Source organism: Pectinophora gossypiella, chromosome Z (genome assembly GCF_024362695.1).
Source record: "Pectinophora gossypiella chromosome Z, ilPecGoss1.1, whole genome shotgun sequence".
In the NCBI taxonomy this organism is placed as follows: domain Eukaryota; kingdom Metazoa; phylum Arthropoda; class Insecta; order Lepidoptera; family Gelechiidae; genus Pectinophora; species Pectinophora gossypiella.
The window spans coordinates 22,120,279-22,135,416 of NC_065433.1; the positions used below are offsets into that span (position 1 = coordinate 22,120,279).

Here is a 15,138-nt window from a genome sequence, read left to right on the forward strand (position 1 = left end):
TGTCACTTGAAAAATTCTTGAGGTTATGTGCGAAGATGATTTACTCAGTCGTGTGTAGGATTTCTGTCCGTACGGAGGAACAGAAATCTTACAAATGACTTACTTACTAAAGATTTCACAATAGTAACTAAGGTTTCTAGTTATTATTTGTGGTTTGATAAGGAACAAAAGGTTTTGATAACGTTTTATCACTTTTTATTTTATTTATTTTACCTACCTACATAACATTGCCTTTATCGATAACTTAAAATTAATTCTTGCAATCCCTATTTATCTCATAGACAGTTTGTTCCTTTAGTAGCATATTATTCATCAATGCGTACATTTAACTACTAACTGTGCTAATGGTATAAATAAAAATTTCCCTTTTAAAAACCTAAGATTTTTCAGCGTTCAACACTTTTAAATTCTAGCAGTTTATAGGTATCTACCAGTTAGATAACGTATGACTTGCCTGACCTTGTAGGCAGAGTAGCGACGTTAGCAGACAATTGGCTATATATAGCAAAGAGATGAGAAGTTTCCTGTTTTGTCGCAAGCATAACAATAACAATACGCATGGCAAGTAGGTACCCATGTGGGAAAATACACATCTCATCAAAAAATCGAAACCCTTCGCAAGTTTATGTTTCGTAAAGATCATCATCACAAAATACATATCATCAAATAAGAGTTATAAAAAACAAATTAAGGAGGATGGATGGATGGTGGATTAAATAAATTAATTAATTAAGGTATTTTAATTCTAATTTTACAAATTCAAATTTTCATTCAATATGTTCTTAGTTAAACCATTTTTGATTTGTTTGATGAGCGACGAGCGCAAAGTTCTTAAAAAGAGTCTAATAGGTACATATTTGTCTTAATAACTGATTGATTGCAGTCTTAAAGAACCGTTAGAAATTGTTATTGGATTAGCTTGACACGTTCCGTATTATAATAATTTCGTAACATTCGCAATGCTTGCAATAAATTGTGTAAAAATCAGTAGGTGCGTCTTTTGTTAGACAAGTGCAATATTTTCTGGTATTGGATATACATTATTTCAATTAATGTGATAATATATGTTCAACAAAAGATGATTAATCTTTTTCTGTAGGGTTTTAAGGTGATGAAAATAAAAGATAATTTAAACTTGTACTTTTATATAACAAAACTACAATAGGTGTGTGAGATGGCGTAGCTACGTAAGCACATGGGGCGGCAGTTGCGGTCGGCCCTCCAGCTTGCTGTAGTCTAGGTGGAATTCCTTCGCCACCTGAGTAACAAAGAGAACATAAATTTTAGCAAATATAAAGTCCAATCATCCTAAGATATGTGGTAGACAGGCGTGAGTAAACCTGTTAGGATTTCGTTTTCGGTATGAAACCTAAAGAAAAAACTATTGGAGAAGGAAAAACTATTTAGCTTGGCAGAGTGACGTGTAAATATAAACGTGTGTGTTGGCTATTACATAGCGCGCACTCTGAGCATTTTCCAAAACCATGGTGCTTACTCCTCGTAGGTTGGTGATTCCTTTCTCATTACGTCACGCAGAGCCGATGAATGTAAATTGCGAAAGCTATGTTGAAGACAAAGGTAATGGAATAGAATGTTAGAGGAAGATATATAGGAGCAACTTTGGCTTTTCTATGATCTTACAGACTTTGTATCGACTAATAACTAAGTAAATTATAGTAATATCAGCTGTCACAGCTCGCGCGCGCCACGTTTTTCCCATTCCCTTATGATGGGTGATTGTCGGGATAATAACTATCCCTAGGTCTCGATCTGTTTCCATACCAAATTTTATCTGATCGCTTCAGCGGTTTTTAGCGTGAAAAGATAATAGAGTCACTCTCGTATTTATAATATTAATGTGGATTCATTAAAATGGAAATCTCTCGGCTGTCAGATTAATTAGCGTATTTCTGGCAAGTTTGAAAATCGGTTATGGAGTACCTTGCGCCAGTTATGCGCGTCGAAGAAGTAGTAAGTGCCGCGCTCGTAGGTGGAGGTCTTCTCAACCATGGGCATACCGGGCGCCTGCGAGATCCACACCTTCTCCTCCGTATGATATCGCCACTCACGATTGTATCTGCAACAGATATACACTTATTTAACCACACATAAACACTACGTATACAACACTGAGGTCCGCCTCAGGTGGCGTAGTTTTAATCGACAGATACAAAATATCATGAAATGGATATGCTGAACTGTTCGGCGCCAGGGTACTATACCGACCTATATCCAACATAACCTACAAATATTATGTATACCTCGGTTACCCCAGTTCACCCTGGGCAATCGAATTCTCTCACCACAAGTAGAACACTCAGCTTATCCAATATAATTATCACATATATATTAAAACACCTTCATTTTTAGCACTTTCAATGACAGTACATTTACAGGCGATGTCTCTATTCCAAAAACATGAATGAGAGGTCAATGATCAGGGTTCTGTATCCGTGAAATGTTAAAGTTACCCATTTTAAATATAAAACAACAGGTTTGACCCCCTCTATAACCCTGTAGGTTTACTTCTAAGCATTAAACTTAGAATCTTAGAATTAATCAAACTACTCACAGTTCTGCTGCAGCTGCTATTTGAAGCACGTCACCGACGAAACAGTAAAACAGATAGAAAAGCAAGTCTTCTTTATATCGACTCAGCCGCAGTGGTGCCAGCTTTTCTCTAATCGATCCGTTAATCAAATACTCGGGCGGCACGTGGTAGTCCATGTCTTGTGGTCTGCAATGGAATTGCACTTATTTTATTATACTACACATTTAATTGACACATTATGTACGCAAGCTCTATAGTTTATGACAGGTGAGCAATAAACGTGAAGGCGATAAGCACGATCGCCAGCTTACTTACCGGCAAGGAGTGTCCGCCCACGGTCCAGAAAAAGTGAGATAAAGGTTGTCAGGGGAGTTGAGGTTCAATCCGAGAGCAGTTAGATCTTGTCCTAGCGCCAGCGACACCAGGCTGGGGTCCGACTCCGCCGCGCGGATGAACGTCAACAGCCCCACTATGCCGAACTGGTTGGGGATCATAGTCCCTGGTATGTTTGTTACGTTTCCTAAAAACAAAACCTTCATTAGCAGCAGTACACACATCAATCAACAAATCACAACTACGAAACTTGCTACGAAATTGAACAATAGAAATATAATTCGGGCTGAATTTTCTTTGAATAAATAACACCGATCATCCTAATACACACCATAAACATCCGTACGCGCTCCTTGACCGACCACTTTAGAAAAAGAAAATAATTTCACGTCAGATACGATCACCCAATGTTACACCTTACGTTGTAACATATTACGAGAATTACGAAAAAAAATTATCGTGTCTTATGGCTTATGAGTATGGTGGTGATAAGGGCGTAGTACCGGCATGAAACAATTTTCGTAAAAGAAGCAAGTATCAGAAATCAATAGGTAGCAAAGTAATGAAATAATGTTTTAACAAATAAGTTGATGTTTGAAAAAAGAAAAACTATGTTCGTGAAGGTGAGTAAGGTAGAAAATGTTACCGTCGGGCGATGTCTGTATGCCTTTCCTGGGCTTTTCAGCGCTGTGGTTTGCGTAGTCGGGCGCGGGGTGGCCAGACGCCGGCGTCGCAGCGGGCTGCTGCGCCGTCGCCGACCCGCTCGTGTTCGACGTGCCCGGCAACGCAGGGAAATCTTCCGACGACATCGTAAACTCAGACTGCTCCGATGTTGGCTGCTTCACCATACCCACTGCACGATCAAAGACACATCTCCGTAAACTAACCTCACGGCGAAACATTTCTAGTTAACCGTCTTTCAAAAGATATGCTAATTTGCCTTTTGTTGAATCTTTCTACGTAAATCTACGAGTATAGTTTTGTTGCAGTGTTTCACGAGAACGTACGATGTTCAAGTATAACTCTATTTGTGTCTATAAGGGAGGTAGGCTAGGGTAGGTTTGACATTACAATGTTAAAGGTTAACTTTCATTGATGCGTTATGATACAACTACCCATTAACGAACATATTTTATTGTTTATGAGCATTCAATATAATTTTATAATCTGCGACGAAAATAATAATTTAAGAATCATCCACGTACCCATCATACGATTTGTGGGTCTCGACACGAATAAAGAGCATGTGTTTTTGTTTACACTAATATTATAGTTTCGAAAATCACTATCAATTACAATACCCATGTTGTTCAATACAATAGGTTCAATATCCATGTTGTTGGTAACAGGCCTGTACTGATTATTCTTCTCATAAACTTACGCCCGCAATCCCTAATAGGGAGAGGTGGGGTGGGCAGAAACACAAGTAATTAGCCGTTGATGGCTGGTGACAGGTGACCAGCCTATCGCCCATATTGTACGGCATCTTGTCAGAATGGACACAATTCTGTTTTTTATTCGCTTTATAGTAAAGTTACCGTCGCTTTATAGTGAAAATGTAATAAGCGCCTTCTTCAAAAATAACTTCTGAAGTTTTGATATGATTCTTGTTAACAAAACCTCGCAACAGACACGCTAGTTTCATTATGTTTCAATTCGATTAAAAAGTCTACAATTAGTAGTCTCAGTTTTTACATGGAATGAAAGTAGCGTGTCCGTTTCGAGGTTTTGTAGATCTTTCATTCGTACGAGGTGTTCACTATAAGGCGACGATATGAAATGGTACAGTACCGTAAGGTTTAGAGCCAGGCGGCGGCGGCGCGGCGGCCGGGGCCTGGTCGCCGGCCCCGCGCGCCGTCAGCGAGGGGAACTCGCTCAAGTCCAGCAGTGGCGGCGTCGACGTGTCGCCGCCCTCGCCGAACACCGAGTGGTAATTGCTCCCAGCGTTGAACCGAGACAGGTTGCCCATACCAGACTGTCGAACCCACTATTACTTTAATCGAAAATGCCCTTTGGCCTTCGGAATACGACACATACAACATTTACTACACTACGAAATAAAGTCGTAACGGTCTTTCCCTCAGCCAATTTTTAAAAGCTGGCGATGTATATACGCCTTTTAGCTTCTATTAAGTAGGTAGGTACCTACATGGAATTTTGTTCTACTCAATCCCTCTTTTCAATTGTTCTCTTTTTCAATTGGACATCTGATACAAATTAAATCGAAAATTAAAAAAAAATAAAACAGCGTGTTTTTGGTCTTATTCATTTTTATGAAGTTACATTTTATAATCAAAACCAACTGAATTAGTCTTTTTAAATTTTGTAAGACCAAGAGAAAAAAACTGTGCTGCTTTGTTTTTATACACCTATCCACAGCAACATAGAAGTCAAGCATGAAGCTATCTCACCATGGAATTAGCGTTGGGCTGCGACAAAGAGGTCGGCATTGGTACTCTGCGGTCAGCGAATGCTCGTTGCCCGAACAACGTGGAACGCGAAGCCATCGAGGGCGGTGCGCCGCCGGGCATTGCGGTGGAGCCCCGGCCCGGAGACAGCGCCCCGCCGAACGTCGGCGTCACATGCCCTGACACCCCCGCCACCAGCCCGGAGCTAACGCGACCGCCCACACCGCCGCTCGCTAGGCTTCTAGGCGCTTGCTGGAAATTCAAGTTTGCCATAACCTGAAAAACAACAACATATGTCAAATGCCAGCATTAACATTATCATAATTAAACCCCATCACCTGTGCATGTTTCACTACAGTCACTACACAAAAACTTCATAAGAACATTCAATAGTGTATGATACACATTTTTGACCAGCCTTGTGCGTTTCCTATAAACCAGTTAAGGGATTTCAGTATACTCTGTATGACAGCCCTTAGCCAACTTTATATTTTCTCAGACTTCTTTTTCCCAATTTCCACAGACAGGGGAAAGAAGCAATTGTATTTGGCATACCTAGGTCTAAAACCAAACTGCTTCATATTTGTCAGATTATGAAGCAGTTTGGTTTTAGAACCAGACACTCCTGCATTTAACGAGTGCATCGTATTGTTGAAAAACCTGTCGCTAGGGGTGCGCTCTGCCTTTACTGTTTTCACTGTATACCACTGACAATCCCAAATCCCCAAATACTGAACTAGCTTTATCCGCCGATGACACACATATTTATTCTTCCCCGAAATTTCAAATAGGTAAAATCCTCTCAGATGACACCCTGATCCTATGTTCGCACCCAACTGGGCAACCTTAAGCCTGATTTTTTTAATTTTGTATTAGGTAACGGAGACCCTCAGTGCTCCCCTTTTGTCCGGCTAAGTAGTTAAAGCCTTATTCTGCAAAGCTACCTTAAGTCACATAAAAAAAATTTACATTTTTGGTGGTATTCAAATTGTTATTGATGTTTGATGAAAAATATGTTTTATGTAGTACATAGAGTAAATCATTCACAGGATATGACAGGGATTAGAAGTACATTGCAATTAAGTAATTCATATAAAACTGATGTCACTTCATTATTTGTTTCCACTAGTAAGTCACAATTGCAAAATTGAATATATGTTCATGACATGATAGGGAGATTCGCTCAGCTACAAAAGTTAAAAGAAGTTTGTTGATTTAAAACTCTTCTTTCTAAAGACTTGAATTCTCTTGAGTTTTGGGATTTTACAATTTGAATACAGTAATACATACCTATTAAATAGAAAGTATTAGAAAGTTATAGCAAGATATCTAATTATTTAAAGTAAATAAGCACAAATTCTATAAAATACAATGTAATAAACTTGTATAACTAAATTTTTAATCAGACAAGTGTTTAATAAAATTCAATACCCTAAAAATATTACCCAAAATAATATCTACTATGTCTAACAACTATTATAAGTGATGGTTCTGCGTGCTTAATATACTAAGTAACTTTAAAATAAAAGGTTTTGTTTTGTGTTCACTAGAGGAAATGAACTTTACAGTTAGAAAAAGTAAATATGTCAACTGATTTTACCTGGTTGACAGATTACCAGTTTAGTATTCTATCAGCCTTTACAACCATACTAAATAAAATTAACTACAGTTCATTAATTTGATGAACAGTCAATAAACATTTTTATAAATTCATTGTATCATCAATTTTGCAGGAGTTAAGTCATAGTATGGGATGTTAGCAGCCAAATAACACAGGTTTAAAATACAACCAAAATAAAATGTCACTAAAGAAATTGCTAGTATCTAGAACTAGACAATGATTGGATAACATAATTATAATATCGCAATAAATACACACAAGCTTCATTACTTGTTATAATATCTACAAGTGATTTTGAAATCAAATTGTTACTAACATTTCATCGAACCAAATAAAAGCTTTCTTAATTTTCTTCGAACAACAAAATTTGAACACAACTTTCCAATTTCTTGAGTGGACATTGATGCTTGCATTAAATTATACCTTAAATAACAATTTTTATTATTGAGATGTTACAGTATTTAACTATTGAACTTGACACCTATAATGAAAACTAGTGACAAAGTTGTTTCTATACTGCATGTTATTGTGCTCTGATAAATGCAAATCTGGAGAAAAGTATCAGAGTATTTATCAATGTGCTAGATACCAGGAGGCAATTCATGAAACAAAGAGGGTATCTGTTTCTCTCTGCTTACAGCTAGTTCTGCATTCATCTGTCACTGTTAGGTCGAAGGAAAACTCGCCGTTTACAATGTAATTGTACATATAATTCATAGTTTTATACTTACATGGTACTTGTTTGTTTGTAAATGTGACATTGTAAATGGGAGTACACTATGAAGTAAGCACAAACCAAAACAAGCAAAGAAACAAATATTCTCTTGGTAGATTCGCGAATTCGCAGAGCGTTGTGTCCGTGATATTTACAGTAGCACGAGGATGCATGAGCAGCAGCTCATCAACACATCCATGTCATATGAAGACAAGAGCACTAATCGATATCGCCTGTCCAGTTGCGCCCGGCGCACCGGTACCCACACATGGACTATAGCCATCGGGAATAACACATAGACAGACGCAAACAGTACAGATATATATCCAGTAGATTTTGCTAACATATGCATTTTGGGCTAGCAATGTAGAGATTGTTTTATTCGTCAAACAATGGCGACCCTGAATGATTAATAATTTTCACTTTTTCAAATAAATGGCATGAACATTTACCTAATATGTCGACGTCAGTCCTTGTTCCACTATTTCAAGATTCGTATGGATGGTTCATCGAAAACAAATAAATTCACTCCAATGAAATAAACAAAAGTTTGTTGACTGTTCAATTTTCAATGCGATTTATACTCATTCAAAATTTTAGACACCAACTAGAAACATTCGCGTTACAGTCTCTGTCTGAAACACTGCTATAAAACGTTGAAAACCTTATTCATCTTTACGTCACTAATAAATATTATAACAATTTCACTCGGTTTTGTCGAACGCCACATTACCCTAAACAACTGGCGGCCATATTGTTGAAAGCGGAAATTCGTAATAATCACCTGTATACCTAATTATGATAGTTAACACATAAAAATAAGGAAAAACATCAATTTTGGCGCATAAAAATTAAGGATTTAATTACTAAGAAATATATGATTTTCTAATATTCTCTTCAGTTCATAGTCATATACTATATATACTTTTAAAGCTCTAAACTGATTACTTTTTTTTATAAATTAGAAGTTACCACCATTAAAATTATTTCCATGGTATCGGGTAAAGCATCGAAGCGTGGTAAGTACAAAATGTTGTCTATGGTTTATTGCTCGTATAAAATCGTACAGGGCTGCGCAATATTTTGAAAAACTAAAATTTAATTGATTTGTTCATAAGCATCTAACATCTTTGTTATATATGAATGCGCCAGTATTTAGTAATATTTATGAGCTAATATGCCGATTTTTTCAGAAGTTGGGTGTATTTCGAACTAACCATAGTTTTTCCGCTTAGTTTTTTCTACTCGAAGCAGCAGATTATCGAAATGAGTTCGTTGTTCTAACACATGTTCGTCACAAGCAGTTTTCAATAATCAAATCATACAATACATGTCCCTGGTTCAAAAAACAATAAAATAACATGACGTGACGTGTTTAGCTTTAAACAGTTATGTTTAATAATTTAGTATAAGACTGTTGCTTTTGTTTTTCTTATTTTAAGTTTACAAAAATCACACAAGATATCACAAAATTCAATTTGAGCCACAAACTCACAAGCTAAAATAAAAAATTGTATGTATGTATGAATGGGTATTTAACAATGTAATATTGGCAACACCAAGATCATATGATTGTTCGATGAAAGAGCTCTTCTGATAGGCGTCGACTTACTTGATCCAGTCAGTTTCTGATTTTCTGGCTCATTGTCGGTTGTTTTACGTGTTAGTGGTGCTAAATTAATAATCATCAGCCATGGCGCTCAGCGATGCAGATGTTCAGAAACAGGTACGTATGAAATAATACCCAGTCAGTAATTATGCCACACGTAACCACTGCGACATGGTATTGTCAGGATGATTGATCCAAGACAGCATTTCCAGATTCCAATTCCTCATACTGGCAGTACCTGAACAGTTGCGAATTTAGGTCATTTGCATGCATATCGTTATGAATTTCTTTTTGAAATGTCTCAATTCCGTCTTATTAGATCAAGCACATGATGGCCTTCATCGAACAAGAAGCCAATGAAAAGGCTGAAGAAATCGATGCTAAGGCGGAGGAGGAGTTCAACATCGAGAAAGGCCGCCTGGTGCAGCAGCAGCGGCTGAAGATCATGGAGTACTATGAGAAGAAAGAGAAACAGGTCGAACTCCAGAAAAAGATGTAAGTTTACCCTTTTACTTCATTGCGCTGTACCCACTGTACTATTCACATCACAATCGTCATGCATTTTATTCCTATCATTCTGTGCTTTATCAGTATGACATGTGACTTCATTTTCATTCAACAAATTGAGCCGTTACTCTTAATATCCTGTTCTGTCCTCATGTTCATTTATTAATCGATTATTACTGCTATTTCCGATATACCTATCCTATTTCCTCCCCTAACAGCTATGTAAAAGACTACATCAATTTTACTCTGCCTTGTGATTGAGATCATGTGACTTTCAAGGATGGTTGTAGCTGAAATAAAAGGTGTGATTTTTAAGTCATACGAATAACATTAAGCCTTTATACAAAGTCTATTTCCTTTTTGTATACAGTTCTATAACTAAATTAGAATAAAACACAAAATTACTGAACAAAAAGGACAATCAGATTATAAATATACACTTTTTAATGCTCCAGTAACTATTTACAATATCTCAGTCATCATATTTGAATAATGTACACATATCTTTATAACTTCTCAAGTTAGCTTCACTGGCAGTTACATTCACATACTTGTTTATAAGAATCATGATCAGAAATTGAATGTATTGTATAACATGTATAGATATAATCCATGAGAAATAACTAAACATCTCTCTAGTATGCAACTCCATTGGGATGTGGTGTTATAGGTTACAGAAACAAATGTCTACAGATAATACAGAAAATTCAGAGCACTGAAGATAAAATAAAAAAATAGGTAGTGCTATGAGTACTTTTAAACTATACACTATTTTCAACTTTTTGGTTTGATACAATGTGTAATAGAAATGTTAGCTAGCAATAATGTTCATTGGTACTAAAATTCACCTTGACAGTGAAGTTTACAGGCAGTACTGCGTGTGCTATATTTGTCAAAGGATTATTCAGTACTTTTCAGGGACTTTACCTTTTGAACTGACCCATAATTCATTTTGTATAGCAATTATCTGTAATTTCCACAGTCAATCTTCGAACATGCTGAACCAAGCCCGTCTGAAGGTACTCAAAGTACGTGAAGACCACGTACGCAATGTACTGGACGAGGCCCGCAAGCGCCTGGCTAACGTGCCCGACAACACCAAACTCTACTCCGAACTTATTGTCACCCTCATCGTGCAGGCTCTCTTCCAGGTAATTATCATCAACATTTTGGTTTTTGATTTTATATTTTACAGCTGGCAAAGTCTTTGACACTATTCATTTGGCTAATATTTTTGGAGTTACTTGCAACAGCATAAATTCAGGGGATGTTACATAACATAACCTAAATGGTTTGATTTGCTAAAGCCATATCATATTTTGATGTTCTTTGCCTAAAATTAATACAACTTTTAGGCTTCATCAGCAATTTGGCACTTTGATTCGTCAGCAAGAGCTGTAAAGGATATATTTAACCATGTATTTCTGTTTAGTTGGTTGAGCCGCAAGTAACCCTACGAGTGAGGAAAGCAGACGTGACACTGGTGGAGTCCATCATCCCAAAGGCTGCATCAGAGTACAAGTCGAAAATCCAGAAGGACGTACAACTGAAAGTCGACCAGGAGAACTTCCTGGCGGCAGACACTTGCGGTGGTGTCGAGTTGATCGCAGCCAAAGGACGTATCAAGGTAACACTTGTAGTATTCTGTGTAATACACGGAGCATGTAGTGGATGTGTTGTGAGCAGGGCTGACGAGCTGGTTGGTTGTTGCAGATCTCCAACACGCTGGAGTCGCGCCTGGAGCTGATCGCGCAGCAGCTGCTGCCCGAGATACGTACCGCGCTCTTCGGACGCAACCCTAACCGCAAATTCACCGACTAAACACCCGGTGGTCACGCACATACACTTGTTACTACTAACAACTTATTTAAAGTTTCACAATTTGTAGAACTAAAATAATTAAAGTAAGTGTTTTCCTTTGCCTAATTAATTATATTATAATGTGTACTACTTTATAGCTATCTATATATTTTAGAATCTTTGTTGATGAAAGGAAGTTGACACAATATACTTATACTTACGTGTAATCGTGTATGTTACCGATTCCTGGAAAAGCTGCTCTTCTCCTAACTGTACGTTAGTTTCGCCGACTAAAGTATATTCGATGTCTATTATAATGTATTTTATTCACAATTCATTCATGTAGCACGATACGTATATCTTAGCAAGTAGTTTGTAGGGTTTGGAAAGATAATTAAGAAAATGTTACCATATTCCAGGCAGTGCAAATGGCCTGTGACATAGTTGATTCTGTTGACTTTCTGGCTTCAGTATTATAATAGCACAAGTTTTCAGCTTGCTAATAGTTGGTTGTTAATCGTATGTGCATTTGATGTTCCGTCTCCTCCGTGTTTATTGCGGTGATTCTGTCCCTGTGGCCGGGCAAGGGGGCGGGTCGCGACAGCATCCCGCGCTGCTCACACTCAAATCGAGGCAAAGATTTGGCTGTCGGCAGTGCGGCGCGTGCTCGCTCCCTTACCGCGCTACAACACATTCCTACTCTGTCTTCTGTCCTGGCAACCATGTTAACGTTTTGACTCGCTTACGACAGTTGTAATAATATTATAATAGAGCACCATAGCTCTTTACATAAGATAAGGTACAGCGTATAATTCCCATTATAGCACTGTTCAAATTCTTATGTAAATATATAGATGTGTTTACATTGGTTTTTCATTTTCATACCATTTAGTACCAGAATGACGAGTTAGGGAATTGGAAATGATGACCCGAACAAATAGGATACTTAATGAAACAACAGTTACTGACATCGACTTTTATTTCATCATAAATGAATATAAATATTTGGCCACTTGCAATAACGAAGTCTACTATTGTAAATTGTGTAAACTGTAGATAAAATAACCACTACAAACTTGCTAATTAATAAGGCGATGGTAGTTAGCATATTTTCAAATACAGGCTTGTACACGGTGTAAGTGACATCGTAACGACCACTGAGGGGGTTGATTCAGACCATGATTCTAAGTTAATATCAAGTGAAATTATCCGTCAAAAATTAAAAAAAAAATTATACTTTTGCGGTGGAAAAATCCACTTGATATTAACTCAGAATAATGATGAATGATTACGATGTCACTAACACCCCGTACAAGCACGTACAGGTAGCCATACAAGTGTGTATGGGTGTTAGTGACACTAACAAATACTGAGAGGGATTGTTCAGACCATGATTCTGAGTTGTTATCAAGTGGAATTCCCTATCGGAAAATTCATGAAAATGTTCGTGTTTTTTTACTTATTTTCATTTTTTTTTTGACGTGACTTATTGTAGATTTGCCGCAGATGGCATTAACTACTTGGCCGGACAAATGGGGAGCGCTGAAGGCTCTCACCTTACTTATTTTCAGTTCCATACTTTTGCGACAGAAAATTGATATCAATTCAAAATCACGGTCTGAACCATCCCTCAAAGTTTAAGTTACGATGTCACTAACACCCTGTATTTTCGTATCACATTGAACAAAATATTCGGCATAACTTTGGTTATTGTTTACAAAACAAAGTGTCTACTGAACTTCGTATTACTAAAGTAACATAACTGTTTAGTTAACAAGTAATAAACTAATAAAATATTACAAAAAGGAATATTAATTGGTAATTACAAGGTTCAGTAGTCACTTGTTTTGTAAAAAATTACTAAGTTTTTCCTAAATATTTTTTCAGTGCACTACTCTGTAGAACGCAGCTGAAGTATTTTGGTATATTCTTTGTGTCCCTAACTAAGTATATACTTAGTACAAAGATCGTAGGACATAATATTTTAAGGTTGGATTCCGAACATCCCGCAAACTGCCGGATTCAGTGCTCCACTGGTTCCTACGACTTTTGATGAGCATGGTCGTCACATTTATAGTTTGTCATAGAAACCAGATGAGACATTGCGTTCGGATTTAGGCTTGCTGCACAGAAGACCACCGAAACGGTCTGAGGCGCGGGATTTCGTGTGAGGCCGGGAAGAACCGTTCACGGTCGGGCTTCAAATCTTCAGTATCCATCTACCTATTTCTCATGAACTAGCGCATAGTGGTGTATTGAGCACAACAACAACAGGAACACCTAGAACACGTTACAACCCTGACAAAAGAGGGCGTTCGGCTAGCTAGTCTAGAATTCTAAAATACTTAATACCTTTTTAATTAGTGCCTATAACTAATCACAGCAAGATTTGGAGTTTCAGTGTTTGATTATTATTGCGATGTTTAAATCTTTTAAAGAACACAATCGTTTATTTTTCAATGTATATCTGTAAATAGTACCTATACACAATATATTAAATCTGCTTTTTCCTTACGTTTTGAGCTGTTCAATGGCAGATAAATTATTGCGTAATAATGTAATATGTTATTTCATCGTCGTACTTATAGTTCTATGTAATTTATTTTCAATTCCTATTCTTTAGTATTTTATTTATTTATTATTTAGAAATCCCTACTTGTCTCATCCACAAGTGCTAAATGTTGGATGCGTTGAAATTGTTTAATAATTACTTATAGAATTTTATTTAGTTGATAGGCCGGCAGGTACGAGCTCAGAGTAAATAACCAATTCACAACATTGTCTTATTATATTATTTCAAAGGTGCAGAAACACGGATCTTTGCCGCTGTTCGTTGGTAGTTGACAATTACTCGGAAGACTCGATAATCTTAATATATTGAGAGTTTTCATAAGACGTTATTGCTTTCCAATGTGGCGAAGGATCCAGTTGTCCCTGGTTCTATTTCGTTCGCTAAAGTTGAAAACGAAGTATGAATGGCAAGCAATTAATTTACAATACCAATGGCGATAGAAGGACAAGTCTTCATGCAGGAAAGACACAAATTGACTAAGACAGTCGGGGAACCAGTAATGAAAGGAGTGGAAAGTAGGCCCCGAACTGGATAACAGCGGGCAGTGTACATCACAACTGTGAGATATCTTGTGTGCGTCAAGCTAGCGGCCTCAAAAAAAAATGGGCACGAAAAAATAATTTGACCATACCAAAAAATAGTACTCTTATTGAAAAAAATAGTACCTGTTGTAAAAAAAATAGTACCATCACGGTTCTGGATTTATAGCCATGTTTTATTGCACTTGCTAGCTTGACGGTGAGCGAAATTTGGCGAGAGTTAACGACAAGGTCTTTCGCTTTGATTTAAACGCCAAAAAATAGTACCGAAATAGTACTCACCCCCTGCAAAATACCGAAAGTAGTACTTCAACGGTTCCAAAGTTATAAAGGCAGTTCTTTGATCCCGCTAGCTTGACGTTTTGAAAATACCTATTATCTGGGGAACGCTTGCATACTTCAGTATGTAACTAATGTCAATAAACTCGTATGAAATAGTACTCCCTACCATCATAATTTTGATCCGATTCTCTTTGTAGAAAT

At 37.2% G+C, this 15,138-nt stretch overlaps 2 protein-coding genes across 4 annotated transcripts; one reads left to right on the plus strand and one right to left on the minus strand.

Moving 5' to 3' along the window:
* Window positions 1-1,128: 1,128 nt before the first annotated feature.
* LOC126379874 (CCR4-NOT transcription complex subunit 2) lies at window positions 1,129-8,397 on the minus strand. Of its 3 annotated transcripts, none has more exons than XM_050028850.1 (8): window positions 8,081-8,397; window positions 5,296-5,568; window positions 4,676-4,871; window positions 3,531-3,737; window positions 2,867-3,071; window positions 2,573-2,737; window positions 1,942-2,077; window positions 1,129-1,258 (listed from the first exon to the last, which is right to left on the minus strand). In XM_050028850.1, exons 2-8 carry the CDS (start codon window positions 5,563-5,565, stop codon window positions 1,184-1,186), a joined length of 1,254 nt encoding a protein of 417 aa, XP_049884807.1. In that variant the 5' UTR covers window positions 5,566-5,568; window positions 8,081-8,397; the 3' UTR covers window positions 1,129-1,183. The 3 variants fall into 3 exon arrangements, with proteins under 3 accessions (XP_049884807.1, XP_049884806.1, XP_049884805.1); XM_050028849.1 differs by lacking the exon at window positions 8,081-8,397 and adding an exon at window positions 7,645-7,825 and having other exon boundaries at window positions 4,676-4,859; XM_050028848.1 differs by lacking the exon at window positions 8,081-8,397 and adding an exon at window positions 7,645-7,825.
* Window positions 8,398-9,194: 797 nt separating this feature from the next.
* Window positions 9,195-12,407, plus strand: LOC126379890 (V-type proton ATPase subunit E). Its single transcript, XM_050028877.1, has 5 exons — window positions 9,195-9,354; window positions 9,557-9,732; window positions 10,727-10,895; window positions 11,177-11,371; window positions 11,458-12,407. Exons 1-5 carry the CDS (start codon window positions 9,322-9,324, stop codon window positions 11,563-11,565), a joined length of 681 nt encoding a protein of 226 aa, XP_049884834.1. The 5' UTR covers window positions 9,195-9,321; the 3' UTR covers window positions 11,566-12,407.
* The last annotated feature ends 2,731 nt before the right edge of the window (window positions 12,408-15,138 follow it).

Bases quoted from the DNA above. Each gene is read 5' to 3' on its own strand.
- LOC126379874 (XM_050028848.1), bottom strand. From the start codon at position 7,674: ATGTCACATTTACAAACAAACAAGTACCAT. The intron at 3,738-4,675 runs GTACTGTACCAT...TTGATCGTGCAG, and splicing joins GCCTGGCTCTAAACCTTACG to TGGGTATGGTGAAGCAGCCA. The intron at 2,738-2,866 runs GTAAGTAAGCTG...ATTCCATTGCAG, and splicing joins TGGGCGGACACTCCTTGCCG to ACCACAAGACATGGACTACC.
- LOC126379890 (XM_050028877.1), top strand. From the start codon at position 9,322: ATGGCGCTCAGCGATGCAGATGTTCAGAAACAG. The intron at 10,896-11,176 runs GTAATTATCATC...ATTTCTGTTTAG, and splicing joins TCGTGCAGGCTCTCTTCCAG to TTGGTTGAGCCGCAAGTAAC. The intron at 11,372-11,457 runs GTAACACTTGTA...TGGTTGTTGCAG, and splicing joins CAGCCAAAGGACGTATCAAG to ATCTCCAACACGCTGGAGTC.